Source organism: Hyaena hyaena, unplaced genomic scaffold (genome assembly GCF_003009895.1).
Source record: "Hyaena hyaena isolate Hyena2069 unplaced genomic scaffold, ASM300989v1 scaffold_189, whole genome shotgun sequence".
Classification (NCBI taxonomy): domain Eukaryota; kingdom Metazoa; phylum Chordata; class Mammalia; order Carnivora; family Hyaenidae; genus Hyaena; species Hyaena hyaena.
Genome location: NW_024080821.1, coordinates 1072710 through 1093547, shown reverse-complemented (window position 1 = coordinate 1093547; position 20838 = coordinate 1072710). Strand labels below are relative to the sequence as shown.

Genomic DNA, 20838 nt, shown 5'->3' with positions numbered 1-20838 from the left:
CTCTACTTTCTCCTAAGCAGTGGTACAGGGGAAGATTAAAATTCAGGGTGAGGTCAACACCAGTGCCCAGTCCTGAAGCTAAGGGTGGGGGGCAAAAGTGAGGTGTGACAGGAAGACTGCACTTAGAGACATAAAACCTAGGTCAGAATCTTGATGCTTTCTTTTCCTGGTAGGGTGACCTTGGTCAAGTCACTTAGCCTTAGTGGTAATTGCCAGCATGAGGATGAAAAGGAGACAGTGGATGTGAAATCACATTGTAAACTTTATTCCAAATACACATGAAGATTTCTTGTTGCTGTTAAAATTGGCTAAACTTCCTGAGGGATGCTCACAGAATTTTCCTAGGGACTGAGAACTTTGAGGGTGAATATCTCAAAGACCTAGCACACGGAGAGGAGTTTTGTGAAGGGACAATTCAAAGGGAAGGGAACTAATGGCAACTGCTGTTTTTCTTGTGCTTTTTTTTTTCAAACAGTTTGCATGGAGAGAGGGTGAGACAGAAAGAAAGGAAGGGAATGATGGAGAGGGAAGTCTCTTCTGAAGGGTTAAAGCAAGATAGTGCTGCAAAGTGATTCCAGATGTACAAATATTAATATCTCTCTCTCCCTGATGAATGAGAAGGTATGACCCAGTTAGGAAACTGCTAAAATTACCGGCGCCACCGAGACCTCAGTCGATGGCCCAGTGCAGATTTTTATCCTTACCCCGGCAACTATAATGCTGATGAAGGGCTCGGACCTGCTGCAGCAGACCTTCCAAAACTTCGCTCTGTCCCTTGTGTCTGGGCTCTCTGTCGTCATAGTCTTTCCAGTCTATTGAACAAAAGAAACAAATAGAATGAAGTTTTAAAGCAAGGAGGCTTCTCCCCAGAGGCACTGCCTCAGGAGCTGGGTTCTGCTCACACACCCCCAGACTCTGGATGAGCACCCAGTACTTGCACAGCTGGCAGCCAGTGCCAAGGGTTTGCAGCCACCATTGTTCAGGGCCCTGTGCAAAACAGTAATTGTGGTTGGGTTTTGTGTGTGTGTTGGGCAGTTTTAGGGCAAGAGAAAATGGTAACTAAAAGCCAAAAGAAAACAGAGAATCTGGGAGTCCAATTTCTCCTCCCCAGCTCCTTACCCTCCTTTTCAGCATCCCGGGTCCTAATCAGTTCCCCTGCCACCTCTCCAGTCAGCACCCCAAATGGGAACTGGATTTCCATAGTAGGAAAGAAAGGGGTGGGAATGTGCAGACTAGATGAAATCCACAGTCCCAATGCTTTTATTGTAGGTTTCACACTTTTGGCCAAATTGACATTTCTTTCCAAGGAAAGAGCCCACGTCAGATGCCAAGAAATGGAAATCTACATTTTGCTCTAATGAATGTCTGCTTTGGTTAGCTGGCACAGCAGCCCCTGTACATACTCTGAGCCACCAACCACCCTGTCTGCTCAGTCTCTAAATATACAGTATTAGCTTACATGGCAAATTTAAATTGCAATACCCACTGAGATTTTTCTCCCCCTTCTATTTTCATTCCATTTGGCTATAATGATATCAAGAGTAATAACTCGTATGGGACTAATGTCAAGATTGTAATTCTCCTGTCTCCAACACTGGATTTTTTTTTTTTTTCAGCAGGTCTGTCATTTCATAGTCCATCCCTTCTTCTATCTGCCCCCACTCCAGTTTTACTTTCTGAACCTTTTAAAAGCAACGACTTAAAGCACTTCTTGGTTGACACACTTTCTCTAAAAATGCTAGTCATTCTTTTCTAGAAAGGGCAGTTAGTTCATAAGTATGTCTGAGGCTTAAATTCTAATTGAATGAGTTTCAAATTCTCTCCCTCCAGATTTATTATAAATATGGAGCCTGCCTTGTTCAGAAAGTTAAGTAGATGTCCTGATGGTAAAAGTCAGGTAAGAACATTACCCACTGGCCCACCCACGGCCTAGTAGTACGGCACAGTTAGACACAGGCTCTAGAGGCAGATAAGCCTGGGTGTGACTCCTGGCTCAGTGTCTATAAGGCACGTAACTTACACGGACAAGGCCTCTGCTCTGTAATGTGAAAAATGAACATAACTTCTACCTTGCAGACTATTTTGTGAGGATTAAATGAGAGGTTTATTAGGTTCCAGTGCAGTGCCTGTTACACGGCATTATGTAAATCATAACTCGTCGTAACTTAGAAAGAAGAGAATTCATCGATAAAGAGTTAACTCCCTGCGTAGTGAGTATGGAAGCATAACTTCTTACCCTATCAGATGATTCCCTATGAAGAAGGAGACCTCAGACATTTTGAAATCCTTCCTGCTTCCTACCCTTCCCCATATATCCTTCTCCATTTTACTTCTCACTAAGACGGAGTTCCAGAGAGAACCATTCCAATTCTATGTTACTCAGCTCGTCTTGGGGACATAGCCAGGACCATAACATAGTTACATGGCCCTCCATATAGTGTTTATTTCCTTATGCTGTGGACACGTTTTCTTTTGTTTTGTTTTGTTTCTTTTGGGAAGGAGGGTCAGAGCTTGGTTGGAGTTTGTGTGGTGTGGCTTAGTTGTGGTCAACTCTGGAGACAGGGAATTGGCATAGGTACCTTCTGTAGACTCTGTTCCTTGTGGGCAGAAACCGTGACTTAATTTCTCTTTGCCTCAGGTTTCTTCTCTGTAAAGTGAGTTTTTGAATATTTTTTAAAGGTTGTTTGAGGTTTAGAGAAAAACAACGTATGTAAAACACCATTATGGGCACATCAGGGACACTCACTGAATATTGATGAGGCATTGTGAATAGAAGGATGGTGTTCAGGTGGACTGGGCTAGGGAAGGTGCTTTTACTGGTAAATTTGGAAATGTTTGAGGAATCAAACTCCAAGTGATCCTCAGTCTTATCTGTAGCATCCCTGGTACCCGGGCACAGTGATAATAGATGCTGCTGTCATGGTTCCCAAAGGCCATTATGAGTTTGTTTCCTCCATTGAATAAATGCATCTGTAGTGCTCATGATAAGATGAGTAATGTTGTTGGCTTGAGTAAGACTCCTGGGTGGCTGAGTTCTTATGTGGCCCTGCACGTAGTAATACATTCTAATGAGTGTTAATACTGCCATCAATGCAAAGGGAGATGACATGGAGCTGGCTCTTTCCGCTGAGCCCTATTACATCAGAGGCAAGCTCAAGCTGATGACTTTATGAGACGTTCTAAAATTGCTAATGCTAAATTGCAGCCCAAGTGAGCACTGGACATGATGCCAAGGTTTTTGGAAAGAATGAGTTTTTCTCATAGATGTTTGGAAGGTTCTGACGACTACATAAAATAGGAGACTTTAGGGATGAGGGAGAAAATTGAAAATATATTAAGAAATCAGGAACCTGACAGGAATAAACTTAGCATGGTAGGAAAAGAGCAGATTGTACCACATAATACAGTTCACTGTTCTAGTAATGAGACACTTCAATTGCAACACAATGCAGAGCTTACATTCATTGGCAATATCAGGGCTTTCTTGATTGTAACTCAGACAAGCCTGTCTGGGTCCTTTTCTCTTATTATGTACCATACCATATAACAAGTCTCTAAAAACACATTAAGGCCTTTTGTAAAAACAGAAAAAAATTGTATAGCTTACTGGAACATATTACCAAATTTCCAATTACTCTGTCATGTTAGACTACATTGTCCTCTAGTAAATATCTGAATACTGATATATGTTGCATCACAATGTCATACTCTGTTTGTAAGTAGAAACAAAGTTTTGTATAGTTCTTTTCCAAGTGATATGGCATGCCTGTAGCAACTATAATGACATGTTTGGATTTTAGTTCTTTGTCAGATACCCCTACTAAAATGGGCGATTTTAGAAAGTGTTGCCATTTGCCAGGTTAATTACCAAGTAATAAGTGACTCTTCCCAGTCCTGGAAAGCTGTTCTAGTCACTTTGGAGACAGCTGTGAAGGGCTTTGGGGGAGACTGTCTGAATAGATTTGAAGTTTACAGAACTGGAACTTCTGATGCTTATAAGTAAATGCATCCATATGCAGATCAGAATTTGCATTTGGAGTGGGTTTTCCCGTCCCACCTTCAGGTCAACTGATACTATCATTTTTTTTTTTCCCTTTACTGTTCCTTCTCTTCCTTCATCTACACTAATAAATATATTCCTTTTTCCCCTCTAGAATGAGATTAGTTCCCTTAGTATCTTAATCTTACAGTATTCCCAGTTTGTGTTTCTGATGTCTTCACTAAGAAAGATGTCCAAATAAGACTGGAATAATTAAATCATTGAATGCCTATGGGACCCAGGGAGGGGCCTTAGAGCTCTCTGGTGTCAGTGGTACAAGGCCCTGTATGACCTGGTGTCACTCCAGAAATGACAGTCAGGAATGGTTGGCTGGCTGGGTGTTAGTCTGCTTGTCTCCCTGATGATGGGCACTAGTTCCTACAGCATAGGGGACATGGTATGGGCTCAGTCAGTTCAGGCCTGATCCTGGCGCAGCTACAAGGCTGGAAGGATGCAAGGCAGCATCCTCTCTGAATCCCAATTTCCTTATCAACAGAAGAGGAGAACAGCACAGTGGTTGAGAACAAGGGCTACCGGGTTTGGACCTGACTTCAGTGCTTGCTAATTTTGTGATGTTGGGCTCTATGTATGCCCATGCCTCTATGTTAATAGTTCTCTCACCAGTAAAATGAGACTACTAATAAAAGCCATCTCAAAAGGTCTGTTATGAAGATTAAATGAGTGGATCCCTGTAAAGCTCTTAGATTAATGCCTAGCATATAATGAGTCTGATCACTGTTGGCTCTGATGTTCAGAGTGATGCAGAATATGATGATGACGGTGCTTATGCACAAGACAGGAACAGTTGTGAAGGACTGAGGTGAGGGTTCAGTGAGACACTGATGAAAGCCCATAATATGCCTCCTGATTCGTGGTTGGTCCTAAGTAAAGGGTTGTTATAAAACATGAAAAGCACATAAATACATAAAAAAGAAAACTAAAGAGCCCATAATCTTACACCCCAAATATCCACTGCCAAATGTTGACAGTTATGTGCAGACATGCCTTCCTAATAATAATCAACTCAGAGCTTAAATATGTGACAATCATTTGAATTATGTTTTTAGGTAGAACTTGAAAAGTAAGTTTCTTCCACATAATGAAGTTTTTTAAACACCATTTTTAGTGGTTGCATTTTGTTCTATAATATGGATATATAAATATCATACTTTATTTAACCACTGAATTCATATTGGATATTTGTTCTCCCTACCATACATGATATTTCACTATATCAACATATTGCTATAGTGCACATATTTGTTCATAATTATTTGCCTGCTTTTGTTTTCTTAGGTTAGATTCCAAGATATATAATTATGGGGTAAAAAGAAATGAATGTTTTTATTATGACAAATTGTCCCACAAAGGATGTAGCAGTCTGCACTCTCACAAGAAGCATATGATACCATTTTGAACTGTCACATTCATGGAGATTTTTAAAAAAATGAAAACACAGTTTGGAGCAATAGGCTCAGTATGCAGAAAAATCTATCATATGGTATATTTAGAGATGCTTCTTCTGGTTAATAGAGAGTTACCAAATATACCAGACATAAATTGTTAATCCTCAAATAACTAGAAGTGGCTTTTGTTGGGGTTTTCAGCCCCACTACAAATATTATATATTATATTTGAGGCAGAGGGCCTGTTAGTAAGAAAGCTTTTGCTTCTGACACTGTTTCAGAAGAATATCTCATTCTCTTATCAATTGGATGTGAGTGAGGGGGTGAGGAGGAGAGGAGAACTAGAACAGGCTGGCCACTCCCGCTGCTGCCATTCCCCACATCCCCACGAAAGCCTTGGGAAAGGTTGGATTGGACTCCTACAGATTTGGAGAGGTTAAGGAACTTTTGGGGGCCATGCAGCTAATAAAATGTATCATGGGTATTGAATTCGGTCTTGCCAATTCCAAATTCCCTCTCCTTTCATTCCACCGAGTTACCTCCCAGGGGAACATTTCTGCAGAGGAATCCTTCATTATGTGGCCCAGAGGCTACTCTGAGGAGGTCTTGTTATTCCCCAGCAGTGGGGAGAGGGAAAGGCAGTGGTATCCGGAGGATAGATGGATGGAGGGGGAGCTGGAGCCTGTTGCCAGGCTTGAGAGAGTTCACAGCCACCACCTACTGGAGGGCGAGGCACATGCCGGAGTCGTGGTCTGAGCAGGTCCCCATCCCTTCATGTTATAAGCCGAGACTTGAACAAAATACTGTTGGCCCTGAAAAGTATTGAAATAGAGAGAATGATGCATTAGGAATTTTACTGAATCACTAGAGTCCTGTGTCTGATGAACTCCTTGATCCCTTGGGAAATCCACTAGCCATACTTTAGCTTTCTAGCTTTTATTGACTATTATATTTATTTATGTGTAATGATAAACATCTTGGGGTGCCCTCAGTTTCTCTGAGCTTTCTTTTCCTCCCCCCCACAAATTATACACTAATTATTAAAAGTCATATACTTCAATTGTACAAGTTTTACCAAAAACAGCAATTCCTCACCTTTTTCTCCGTATTTACCCTTCCCCAGAGGCAGTCACCATCATTTTTATTAGCTGATTGACTTGCTTTTAAAATTAACAAGTTACAATGCACATCTTTTCATATTAGTACATCAGAGATGTGGTGCATTCATTTAGTGGCTGCATAGTGCTTCACTGTGGGCAAATACTGTCATTTCTTTAACCAGTCCCCCACCAGTGAACATTAAGATTGTTTCTACATTTTACGCCATAATAAATAATGTTGCACCTCTTTGATTTTACTTCAATTTTAAATCCATTATGAAAACAATGGTTTATATTCTTTAATGTCTTATGACACTAAGAATTTAGGAGTTGTTTTTGTTTATGTGTAAACTTCAGATGTTTTGTATAGTTTTCCATTTTTCCTTTGAAAAGTTTTTTTTCCCTTTTTTTATCCAGTGAACCCAAAGAGGCATTTTTGAAGCCAGCATTTGATAAAACATTGCTTGCAAAAATTGTAAAATAATGTTTGAAGTAAAAAAAACCACACACACACACACACACACAACCCAAAATCCAATCCCCACCCAAAAAAAACCCACATCTTCGTAGAGCCTTTGCTAGAAATTTTAATAATGTTGGCCTTACCATATTATAAAAGCTAATTTTTTTAACATTAGAAATAGTTCTCTATGTACTTCAAGGTTATGGAGATTCTGCAGAAGTGTAAATCTACTTCTAGGCTTTTATGTGATTAGGATAGTGTCTGAATTGCTCTCATTGGACGACCAAGTGGAAAAACTTAATCCCTATAAAAATTAGTTCAAATATTAGAGAAACTCTCTGTGGAGAGTTTTCCATTTTTATCACAATATCACTTTTTCTTTTAAGCAAGGAAATTCCCTAGGGTCTCTCCTGGCCGTTTTCCATCATGTGAGCTATAGGGTTGGGAATCAGACTTCTGCCGATAGCATCTCTAGGGGCCACCCACTCAGGGGTTTGTTTGTTCTGGTAATCCACGGTTTTGGCCCCTCGTGGAGACGTGTGATTAGAACTAAAAGTCAAGATTCTGTGGTGGTGACCCAACCACCAAGAATTCTGTTAGAATAGCTGGTTCAAACTTGAAGAGACGCAAGCTAATGCAGCTTTTTAATGCTGGGCTTCAGGAGTACACTTTACACATAACTGGATTAAAGACTGGTCTTTTTGAAAAATAACAAAACTGAGAAAATTCTCTCCCTACCTCTTGCATAGAAAGGTCTTAAGATATTAAGGATTCTAATTGGAGCATAAGGAAAACAAAAACAAAAACAGGTTTGATTTAAGTATATTTTTAAAAATTTTTACTACAAAAGATTTTGATGATTCAGTTTTGTTGCATTTAAGTTATTTGAGAGATACAGGTTTAGTTTTAGTATGAACTGTTTTAGTATGAACTGATTTCCTAGGTGTTTTTATTTTTTGCATTTCATATGCTCTTATGGTTTATAGTTATGTAAACAATTACCGTTTGAGTTTAGATTGGTTAAACAAATAAGCTCAGCTTGTTCTAGTTTCTCATTCACAGTTTAAATTGGTTCAGGTTACTGAGAAATGTAGTGCCACCATATATAGTTTCTTTTCTGTGAAAGCAGATTTAGGCAGATTTTTTTTTTTTAATCAAGGGAAAAGGATTTTTCTCAGGAAATTATATGACTCCCATAGATGACTGATCTCAACCAAGGCTATGGGGGTGAGGGTTAGAGGAGGCTGTTATTTTTACCATCAGACAGGGAGTCAAAATTGGATCTCTCCGAGCCTTTGATCCCCCCCTGAAGATTAGACTGTGATCCAGAAAGCAGCAGCTTTCAAGACTTGCATGAGGCCAGTCTTTTTCTGATCTCTGTAGAACATGGCAGCTTACAAAGTGGTTCATGCTGTCTGCTCAGTCCTTTGTGGAGTTCAGATTATGGATACCAGACATATCACACTTAACGAGTGGCAGTTGTTGCCAGAGGGCTGGGTGTTGGCTGTTGCTTCCAGAGTAGGCATTTGCTACCCGAATCTCAGCACAAACATCAGGGGTAGGGGAATGGTACGCCTAATGGGAGGATTTGGCATTTACCGTTGTCAGTCCTGTGATTGTGCATCTCAGGGTCTGCAAGTTTTCCATGATGATCTCTCCAGCCAAAGGACAAAAGTCTTTAGACATGCTCCATTCCACTGAAAGGAGAGAAAAGAACGACAATGAAATTCACTCATATATCAAGAAACATCACAGAAACTCTAGCTTAAATCCCTCTCAAAAACGGGTTTATCCTCTTTTCCCTAACTGTGCACATCTAACAATTTGCCTCAGGATAACAAGTCAGTTTCCAAGTTCTCAATTGTTTTTTAAAATGAGAGAGGAAAATAACCATTCAACAGTCATTAATATACCTTTAAGTGTGCATATGTGTTTGTATCTGTGTACACATGTATATAGACACACCCACATGCTCAGGCGCATTATACATAACAGTTCACTGTAGGGAGAAGGTAAGTTATTGATTGCTTGTAAGAAGGGAAGGGTACACTAGGACATTGCCTTCTGTTCGTTGCCCATATCTGATTTGGGCTTCACCAATCACCTGAAAGTACCATTTCAAGGTCCCAGGGACGTTCTCATCCCAAATAAAGAAACCTCCTTACATTTCCTTCTGGGTCATTTGACACCTTCTTCTGCAAGCATTCTCTTCCTCTAGCGCCTCACACGCTGCTCCCCAGGCTCTGCTTCTCCTCCCTGGTCCTGTCTTCCAGGCTTTTTCATTGGCTTCTCTTCAGCCTGAGGATTTGGAGTTTGTGGCTGACCTCTTCAGTGCTCCCCCCAAACCTGACATCCCCAGAGTGGGTGTTCATTCACAGTCAAATCTAACACCCAAATTCTAACACCCTATTTTACCATGAGACCATGTGCTTTCATAGCATTTTTCACTGGTTGAAAAAACCATGGTCAGGAAATATAAATTGTGCCTCATCAGTAAAAAGTATCTTAAGTGACAGCTTACCCATGGCAGCATTTAAGGCAATCCTGAATGGAGCAGGAGCTTAAGTCACAGGGAAGACAAGGCCTGCATGTTTTAAACCTCATGATGACAAGCTATAGGTTTTAAGATTTAAATTACATACTCTATGACACTTAAGTACTTCAAAATTAAGCTGAACTATCCCTAGAGCCTGCTGCTTCTTGAGTCACACCAACCCTCTGCTTTAGGACTGCGGCCCTGTACCCTTGGCTCCATCTCTGTATGTTCCCAGGAATCTAGCTTGTTCTCCTCACTCTCTAGAAACTCCTTTCCTAAGTTCTTTGTGCTTTAATTATCTGCAATAGTCTCTTCCTGGGAAATCCTGCCACTCTGGCCTCCCCTACCTTTTGTAGCCTTCTTCCCCTAAGTTTTGGTTATACCCTTTCTTCCTACCTCCTGACCCCTCTGTCTAGGCTTTCCTTGGTTCCTCTTTTCCTTCTCCCTATGCTGTGATACTCCTTGGAGGCGTGGCTTTGGCTCTTTTCTCTCTCCGCATGCTTGTCCCAAGCAGTGGCCTTTTTCACTGTTATGGCTCCAGTGATGGCTCTCAAAACTGTAACTCTAGGTCCAGCCTCGCTCAGTAGTCTAACTCCTCTTGCAGAGCTCCACATGAGTGCCCATGAGTACTTTGCTTTGCCAAAGTAGGTTATCTCCTCTTGTTTTCTCAGTTTTAGCTCATGGCATTGTCATATACCCAATCATCCAACCCCAAATCTCAGAGCATCCTTGCCTCCTCTTTTTCCCTAATTCCTCACAGTCAGTTGATTACTAAACCCAGAAGGTTCTGCTTTAAAATGTCTACCATAAGTTTCCCTCTCCCCTGCACACTGAAATTATTCTAGATCACGACTTTATAATCATGCACATCAGCTCTGCAACTGATTTTTTTGCAAGGAGATATACCCCTGATTAACTGATCAACTCTCTTAATTGATTTTTCTGTTCATATTCTCATTCTTAAAAATGCAGATCTCATTTCATTCCCCACTTAGAATCTTTTTACAGTGTCCAGTTGCTTTCAAAATAAAATGAAATGTTAACAAGGCATTCAAGGACCTTCATAATCTGGTCCCAGCCTTACTCTCCTATCTTCACTTTCTGCCGTGTCTCACAGTGAAGTCCTTGCTCTGTAAGTCCCTGTTTCCTGATTATTCTGTGTACTTTTCTGCCTGTGTCTTTTGTTCATCTTCCAACCACTGCTTGGTGAAACTCTACTAACCCTTTAAGACCTAGCAAAGTTGGGGCCACATCTAACTCTTGATTTTGGTTGCCAGGTCATGATTTCATGGTTCGTGGGATTGAAGCCCACGTGAGGCTCAGTGCTCAGCACTGACAGTGCAGAGTCTGCTTAGGATTCTCTCTTTCTCAAATTAAATAAATAAACTTAAAAAATATTTAGCGAAGTTAACTCTAAATTCCTCAGGAGTAGTCAATTAAATACTCCTGTTCTGGGTTCCCAAAGCCCTTATTCATACAAAAACAAGATTTACTACACACATATTATGCTTAACTATATGTATCTCTTTTTCTTGTTAGATCGTGATAGGTTTGAGGAACAGGAGAAATATCTTTCCCTTTTTCCTCTTTAGTACATGGATTTGTGTTTTTTGGTGGATAGAAGGTGCTTCCTAAATATTTTATAAATCAAATATATACAGTTTGATTGTATGCATGCATACACACACACAGAAAGTAGAGTGGCTCTTTCCAATATGGAGATATTTTTCTTCCTGTGAATTTTTTCCTTCTTTCCTTCAGTTCTTTGACCATTGAAACTCTTAGGCATGTTGTAAATGTAATTAGAATCAAATGATTAAGATTAGATGTTAAATCTCAAATCAGGCCTATACTTCCTTACAAATAGATATTCTAGAAGATATAATTTAATATATACATTGTATATATGTATTTTTTCCAAAGTGTTTTATTATGCTTATAAGCTACTAGCTCTTGAAGAAGCCACGTCTCTAAAAGTCAACTTGGAGAGGGTTTGTAATACGAGAATACTGTTGCATGTAACTGGCTAAAGAAAAAAAAAAGGAAATCATTGAGGAAATTGTCACAAACAAAACAAAATGAAAATTAGTAGCAAATATGCAAGGATATCTAGAAAAAGCAAGGAATACAGGAAAATTCTGGAAACAGAAATATCCTTGGTTGCCACTGAGACATGCATAACTGAGTAGTATGGAGGAGCGGAAAATTCTGGAAACAGAAATATCCTTGGTTGCCACTGAGACATGCATAACTGAGTAGTATGGAGGAGCTCTAAACAGAAGGATGAGAATCAATGGTTTCCAATACCCAGCTAAGGATTCAGCGAGACTTCCTAAAAGAAGAGTTAAGGATTAGTGGGATTACTTACCACCAGATTATCTGGCAAGTGATTAATGAAAAGTTGCTCAAAGATACAATCTTTAAAATTTTGGAAGAAATGATCTATTTTTGAATAATAACTATTCATGTTCTATTGAAACATGTTTCAGGTGGAAAAGAAGACCTGGCTTCTTGAGAAACAAAACAAAATACAAAGAGAAGCAGCTTTGTCAGGAGATGTGGTGCAGCTTTGGGAGTTAATAGAAAGTATTAAGCATTTAAGTCTAATTAGATCTTGTAACATGAAAGAGAAAATTCATATGGAAGGAAGAAAATCCTCCATATTGGAATGGACAGTCTATTCTGGGGGCAACCAACAGTCTTTCCTCTGTGTGCTTCATTGGGTTCGCAGACTCTTTTGACATAAAGAAAGGAGCTTATGGTCACTTAAAAATCAAGGGAGGGAAATAGAGTCAGCAGGAATCACTTTGAGAGCCAAGTGGGAATTCTAAGAAGGCAACTTATAGCATGGTCTCTCTGGAAAGTTATGTGTAGGTAGTTTAAAGACTTCATATTAAAGCCACGAGAAAATCACTTATAAGCCTGCTCTAAATCCCTGAAGGGCTGGAGCCATGTATATGAAGTTTAAAACTGTATAAGGCTTACAATTTTAAGATAAAGATCAGGGCAACTGTTTCTACTTAGGTCTGGGAAATAGAAGCAGGATTTAATCATGCAGTGGCTCATAGCAGTTGAACATTAGCAAGAAAGGTACCAGACAAAACCAAGGTGTTAGTATTTCTGAAAATTTGGCTCTGGCTCAAACTGTGATTTACTATATTTATATCAAATAGCTATGAATATTTTAAATATGATGCTTTATTATTTTAACTAATATTTCATTTTTATCTAAGTTTTAGAAATGTAAAGTCATTTTAGAAGGAGGGTTCTAGCTGAGCACCTCTATTTATTGGATGGCAGCTACATAAAACGTAGTCCAAAAGCTTAAGAAGGAAAAGATCTCCTGAAGGTCTGGCATTATCATCTGAAGTCTACAATGTAGGAGAAAAGTCACAGAATCAGGGCAAGAGTAGAAAATTCATGACCAGAAGCTTTGGGATGCATAAGTAGGACCAAATCTAAAGCTCAAGTGAGTTTTCAGTCTCTTGGTGTGAACTGTGTGAATAAGCCACTCTGCTTCAGCCAGTAACCTCTTTAAGTTTTCAGGCCAGTATCTTGAGAGGGTGGAGACTATGGAAAAATCAAGGCGTAAGGAGACAACATTACAGCAATGTCTAGTTAACTTCTATTTAATTGATAAACCATCTAAAACCTGCTATTGTCCAAGGTTCTCCCTCAAGTCTGAAACCCCCAAAAGCCCAGAGCTGTTGTCCTATGTGCACATCAGGAGCAGTATACTGTGAGAGTTCAGTTCATGCCCAAGCCCTGCTGGAGCTTTTCACCTTAGCCATATGTCACTTGACCTCAGACCCATTGATTGTTTTTATGTTTTTTTTTTCTCTTCTGGTATGCTCTCCTCTTCCCCCAAATTGTCTTCTCCTCCATTCAAACAGGAGTGGCTCAAAGTCCCTTCCTTTCCACAGCTTTCCCTGGCTTTCCAATGGGAGCTCCTTTGCCATTTTCCCATAGTAACTTTAATGTGTCTCTCACACTTGCACTTGCTTTATTTGTTTTGTGTTTATTTTCTAAGAGATCTGCCTCCTCTGTAATCTGTTCTTTCTTTGAGGGCAAGGACCATGTTGGATTTATACCAGTTTATGAAGCGCCTGTCATGACACCTAGCAGAGCATAGGTGACTTAGTAAATGGTGAGTGAATTGATTCCTTGATTCCTGACTTTGGAATGTTTAAAGCCTAAGATAGACAGAAATCTGATGCTAGTACATTAAGAATAAGAAAACAATGTTAGAATAGAAAAAACCAGAAAGAACAGAAGTTGCTTGAGATGCCCAGTAAGTGGTTGGGATGGAGATTAATTCCCAGCATCCCAGACCCTTCACTTGTCCATACTGCTGCTCTGGAACCAAAAAAATAAAAAGTTTATTTCCTGTTCCCTATCAGCACTTCAGTGGGACCAAAACGGCATTCTTACTGGCCACACTCACCCTGGCGCCTTAGCTAATGAACGGAATTTGGCTAGACTGCCCAGCCCAGCACCAGAGCATTATGAAATCCTCCCCGATCCATCCAATTGTGCAGTTTCTAACCTTTGAGGCCAACCATAGCACAAGAGGAAGAAAGAGGGAGTAAGGGACGTGCCGAGAAACCCAGGAAGAGATCAAATACAGTTGTTTCTAGAGATGAGAAGATGTGTCTTGCTGAAGCATGAACCCACTCAACACTTGTGGGTTTGAAATTGGGAACTGACGTGAAAACTCTGGATCTGGGAATTCTGTTTAGCTCTGGCAGAATACGAGGTCAGATCTGCTTGCATTTTTTTTTTTAATTTTAAATTCCCCTGGTAGTCCTAGGAGTGGGGGCATGCGTTACTTTCAAACAAGAATCTTTATTGTTTGCACAGCACACAGTCTTCCAGTTAATTAGAAAAACATTTTTTTCCCCAAATTAAATTTCCCTAGAAAAACAATGATTTAAATTAAGGGCAAAAGGCTTTTTTTTTTTTTTTTGACAGTAGTAAAGCCTTCTTGCACCCTCTATTTCTAGAAGATTAAAAGCAAAGTTGGAATCAGAGAGCTGTTTCCTTTTTTTATGGTCAGATTCTGCAACCACAAAAATGACATGTCCCTATCTGTATACGTTGTGTACTGTCATAGCTTTGCCTGCTATGTGACAGAGTGACACATGGACACAGACCAGAAGCAGGGATGTCTAAAATTCAGGGTTTTGAAAAGTACATAAGCACTACAAGTAACCACAGTTCAGTCCATCCGTGTCTTTATTTCCCTCCTAATAGTTCACCCGATTATGGCGCTTATCTAAATGTATTCTTTCTCTTTATCCCCTTGGCTTTCTAAATGAAAGGTGTTATCATTTGTATGATTCTTACTACTGCAAGTAGTTTTTTTCTCTCTTTCCAACCCTAGCACAAAGTGTTTGTTGAATGAATACCAGTCTTCCAGAGACCCAGGTGCTGCCAGCCTTCACCTTTTCAGAGAACGTCACCTCTCATGTACTTCTTTGGGCACTTAACCAGGCATGTCTCCAGAAAAACCTCTTCAGTAACTTCTGCAGTTTTGGGCTCAAGAAATCTGAATCAGTGGCACCATTAGGGTTCCTGGAAGCATAACTAACCCCCAAGTTTCAGATCATGTAGAAATCACTTTTCTCTTTTAATTTATAGGATATCTTTCCTTGGAAGATTCACCTCCTGGCTTTCCTGAAACATTTAAGAGTTGGGAAGGTCACAGATTTATCACAGAGTGCAGAATCCATGCATCATGGTGATTCTAAGGTGAGGTGGTGTGACAGAGTGGCTTTGAGAGGCGGCACCGAAATGGGGAGATGGGGCAAGTCAGGGCTTGGCCCTCAGCCATGTGTGGATGGGATAAAGGCAGCAGGGCACTGGGTGGGGTTGACCCAGATGGCTTGTAAGAATGGACTGTTAGGATCTCAGGAGTTTTGTGAGCTAGTGGTTAAACACAGACATCATTAAAAATTAAATCATATAAAGTTAAAGTTAAATAAATTATATTAAAGACAGTAAATATTTAAAACTTATTATTCCCTATTTTACTGAATTTTGCTATTGTTTATGCTCCTGAGGTTATTGATGTCTGTTGTATCTGAATAGCAGAAATACATATGATGGTGCACCAGTATATGTCTCTTCCTAATCATTTTCATGATATTATGTTGGTAGCTTGGAAGTGGCCATGGTGGGAGTAGTTATACCATAAAAATCAGAAATCAGGTCTTGATTTTTTCTTTTGTTAACTGTTTAGATCAGGTATTGGCAAACTATAGTTCCATGAGCTAAATCCAGCCTCAGTGTGGTTTTGTGTGGCCCAGGAGCTAAGGATGGTTTTAGTTTTTACATTTTTAAAGGACTGTAAAACATACACACACACACACACACACAGAAGAATATGTGACAGAGATCATTTGTGGCCCACAAGGCCTAATACAGTTACTCTCTGGCCCTTTACAGGAGAAATTTGCTGATCTCTAGTCTAGACTTAAGAAAGCGATGAAGAAAATGTTAATAATGCAGGTTAAAGTCTCTGTGGCTATTTCATTGTGAATAGCACAAAAAAACCTGAGGAAATATTCTTCCAGTACTCAAAAATTATTACTTGATTTGACAAAGAAGTTGCCTATGCCACTGATCAACAAGTGAAGCTTCATGATAAGCCTGTGCTGTTTCATCTTGTTTTACTTCCTTAAAGTAAACGGATATATCAATCAACACTTAAATGGCAACTCTACCAATCCATTAATTAGCTATAGGTTGGCTTACAGATTCAAGAGTTTGATAAAAATAAAAGCATTTTGGATGAATCAACAGGCTATAAGAAATTTACAAAAAAGAGTGTTATATATTTTATTACAATTTGTAAATTGTGTGCAACATATACTATCAGTAAAATTTATAATAGACTTATGTGTAAGTATACACACACACACATACACTTTTCCCCTCAGAGAGCCAACTGTTAAACACTTAAATACCACTGAATAAATGCTAGGTGATTGCTTAGACAGACTCTAAGGGTGAATGGTATCCTGATAGCTGAGTAGAATGTCGGGGGGAAATAGATTTCTTAGGCATAATTTAGGTAACGTTTTCTAGGAGGCAAGAATGAGGTATATAATCCCTTTTAGGAGCAGGAGTGGTACAGTGAGGGAATCTGGGGCAAAAGTTCAGTTACCAAGCCGTGACCACTGGGGACGTCTGCCCAGTGGCTAGGCCCCAGGCACTTCCTGCATTAGTTCTTCCAGCCCCAGCCAGGGGTGGCCCAGAAACTGGTCAGCACACAGCCTGCTGGGCAGCATCCGTGGACTTGGCCGCAACCAGGGTGGCAGTGTCGGGGACTGCCCAGCAGAAACCTACACGTCGGTTGTAGGTATGACAAGACATGCCAGTCCAGTACTCCTGATGGCGTGAAAGAGCTCCATTCCTAAACCAGATGTTCTGGGCTTCATGATTATTATATTCTTTATTATATTCTGTTATTATACATTGATATTATATTTTATTTCATGATGATCAGGGCTATATGTATGGGCACTTTTAAGACACTCTGGACTGAAAATAGGTACACAGGTCGTTAATTCAGACACTTTTGACTTTTCCTTTTTCCCTGGAACACTGCCATATCCTTGAGTTATAGGATGTCCAGACAGATTTATGCTTGTTTTAGAGTCCTTTTAATAGCGTCCAGATAATAATTTTATTAAGAAGTATAAGCTTTTTAAAGGCTGCAGTGGATATAGCTGAACAATAGCAGGGACTCAAGTGCTGAAGTCCAAGTGACAGAGAGCTGAAGGCATCTGATGCCTCTTCCACAGGGAAAGAGCCTTCTTCTGGCTGAGCTTGCTGCGATGCTGATATTTTTGTTTTGTTTTATTCCCAGCAAAAGAGATGCCCTTCTGGCCCGCAGGGAGAGAGCTCTAGCAAACTACTTTATGTTTTTAAAGAGCACAAAGCAGAGAAACACAGCAGCAGCTGTCTGATTTCTACACACAAGGTCCAAGATATGTGGCCAATTCCCAGATTTCTGAATCCTTTTGGGCCCTCATAGAATTAAAATAGCCAACCACGGGGGCAAAAGCAACAACAGTCCAATTCCCTGGCGAGACGAGGAGCCTTCATTGGGAGGAGAGCACTGTTTGGCTGTTCATCCATCCTATCGCACCCATTTCACACCCCACGGTCCTCCTTATAACTTTACGTAATCAAAACCCTTGAAGGCAGGGCCCTGCCATATTGATCTCTGGACACCCACCCCACTCTGTCTCGTAGAAGCATGTGATAGAAGCTCAGATGGAGCAGGTCTGGCTTCTACAGGGGACAGTCCTCGTGGTTCCGTTTAGCTTCCTGTGAACTACAACATAAGGATTCCTTCTCCAGGCACTTAACCGATTTCTGAGTTTGCACTGCTCCCTGCACTGCACCAAGGAAGGAAAATTATCACTTAATGAAAATCTACTGGATTCTTTTACAGGAAATTTCATCATTTATTTCTTACAACGGTCTTCCAAGATGTACTAAGGTACTCATTCAGTCTTTCTACCAGTTTAACAAGCGGCAGAGCTGGGAATTAAAGCCCAGTCTGTGTGAACTCAGTATTCCCCTACAGCTTCCTCTTGCACCCTAGCCTTCTTCACCTGCTAGCCACAGTCCATTGTGCCCACTTGTTTTCTTCTTTCTGATTTTTAGATCTTCAAACATGTCAGGCTTCTTCCTCTTAAACATACTGTTCATTTTTTCAGAAATGTTCTTCCTCCTTTTTTCTGACTTTCATTTCATTAAATATCCCTTCCTTTCCCCTTAACAATCAATGTATATGTATATGTATATGTCACTCCTGCTCATAAGTCTTCTCTGGTCCCAAGATAACATGAAGTCCCCGTTATATCTCTTGGACCACCAAATACTGTCCCTGTGTAGCACTATTAGTGCAGTTCTTTTTAGTTCTGTAAGCTCTGCAAGGACATTAACTATGTGTATATACACAGCTAGCATATGCCATAGCATAGAGTAGGTCAATGAAGACTTATTGAATTGATGTTAGATTATTGGCCAGCCAGGTTGTGGCTGGTGACACAGGTGACATGGTCCCTGGCCTTAAGAAGGTTACTGTTTAATGAGTTTGCAGATGAAGACAGAGGCAAGTGACATGGTCCCTGGCCTTAAGAAGGTTACTGTTTAATGAGTTTGCAGATGAAGACAGAAGTTTGGAGAGGTCAGGTCTCCCTCAGAACAGAGTTCCTTCCCCATCACCATACAGACTCTATCATCTATCTTTCCAGCCTGAGGTCTCTCCCATCCCGTTTTGTCAAAAACCTACCCATGTGAGAGAGGCTCCGGCTCCTTCCACACCAGCTCACTCTCTCTGATTTCTGACAGTAATTGTATCTGTCATTCTTCCTGGCTTGAATCCTGTCTATTTTGTATTATAATGACTTATGCACTTGTGTTTTCAACTCTACCTGCACAGTACATTTCAAATCAGTCTCCTTTTAATTTCTTTTAACTCCATGCTTGTTACTCTTGTTCACATCACTGTTGTTTCACATTGATACTCTATGACAGTTTCAGAGCTCAACTGGTCTTTCTGCCTGTGCACATACCCCTCACCAATCCACAGAAGCCAGAAGGATCTTTTCAGACCATAGATCTTACCACAATACTTCCCTTCATTGAAATCTTCTAAGTACACTTGGAATAAAATCCAAACTCCTTAACGTACTGTTAGGTTGTACTGTACATTAGGCATGGGTAAACTGTACAAAAATCCACCCTACTGCCTGTTTTTGTCTAGCCTGTGAGTTAAGAATGGTCTCTACACTGAGAAAAATAATATTTTGTAACATGTGAAAATTATGTGAAATTCCAATCTCACTATCCATAACTAAAAGTTTATTGGAACACAGCCCCACTCATAATTTTGCATATTGTCTCAATGGTGGAATTGAACAGTTGTAATACAGACCACATGGCCCACAAAGCCTAACATGTTTACTGTCTGACACTTTATAGGACAAGCTTACAGACCCCTAGTCTACAAAGAGCCATGATCTGACTCCTGTCCACCCTCCAAAGCTCCATGTCCTGTTATTTTTTTTAATTTTTTAAAATGTTTTTTTCATTTTTGAGAGGCAGAGAAACACAGAGCATGAACAAGGAAGGGGCAGAGAGAGAGGAAGACAGGAAATCTGAAGCAGGCTCCAGGCTCTGAGCTGACAGCACAGAGCCCGATGGGGGGCTCAAACCCATGAACTGTGAGATCATGACCTGGCGTGAAGTCAGACACTTAACTGACTGAGCCACGCAGGCGTCCCCTGCCCCCGCCATGTCCTGTTATTCTACCCATCTTCCTTCATTGGCACTTTCTGTGTCTCTAACTTCCCAAGTCATTTCTACCTGTACCTCATTCCATTATCCTCTGTTCTTTTGTTTTTAGCATTTATCACAGTCTACAAGTATTTATTAATTTTACTTGCTTACCCAAGAAAATATGAACTATATGAGCTTATCTGCTTTTCCTCATGGTACCCCAGGGCCTAAAAGAGGATATGCACATTGTAGGCATTCCAAAAATTGTGCAAAGTGAACATTTTATCTTCCCTACAAGTTCTTTAGGGAAGATACAGTGTCTGACTCATTTCTGTATCCCCCACAGAGGCCAGTATTGTGCCTTGTTATGGAGTCATCGTTCCACAAATAGCTACTGACCAAATAAAATGCCAGTCACTTTTTCTTCCTCCTGGGACAAAGTGAGAAAACACCTGCTGTCAGCAAGACCCCAAGAAACAAAAAAATGTGTACAGCATCTTTTTCACCTCATCTCCACTCCACTGTTTGAGAGCACTTTTAAAGGAGGGATTCCATGGATTCCAGCATATTCCTCAGAGAACTGTGGCTATTGGTACATCAAGTGCCCTGGTGAAGGGTGTTCCCAGTTGATGCAGAAGCTAGGCTGGGTGTTTTTGGATGATGGGAAAGAACTGTTGGCAAAGGGTGGAGTTGGCAGTTTCCTAAGAAAATTGCTCTAGTCATTTTTTTAAAGGTAATAGATTACCTTTTAAAATGGGCATGTGTAAAATGTTACAAAAAATAAAAGATAAAATAAAAAGAAAATCCTGAATTAAACAAAACCAGATAATGGTTTATAGGAGGCTAAGACTTAGGGATCTTTGGAGGATCCTGGGATGATATCTATCAGTATTGGGGAACTGTGCTTTCCTCCTAAATAAACAACTAACTTAAGGCCGCAGAGTCTGGATTTGAACCCCTGTCTGTTTTGTCTGCTTGCCAAGCCCATATGAGGA

At 40.3% G+C, this 20838-nt stretch overlaps 1 protein-coding gene across 4 annotated transcripts in view; it reads right to left on the bottom strand.

Annotated features, from left to right (window-relative positions):
- The window catches only part of ANKFN1 (ankyrin repeat and fibronectin type III domain containing 1), a 470333-nt gene that overhangs the window by 68170 nt on the left and 381325 nt on the right, over positions 1 to 20838 (bottom strand). For all 4 annotated transcript variants that reach the window (XM_039241182.1, XM_039241185.1, XM_039241183.1 and 1 more), the window contains 3 exons: positions 8608 to 8705; positions 6167 to 6257; positions 705 to 812 (listed from right to left, as the gene is read on the bottom strand). In XM_039241182.1, the coding sequence (XP_039097113.1) occupies positions 705 to 812; positions 6167 to 6257; positions 8608 to 8705 (297 nt within the window). The remainder of the gene's footprint in view (positions 1 to 704; positions 813 to 6166; positions 6258 to 8607; positions 8706 to 20838) is intronic.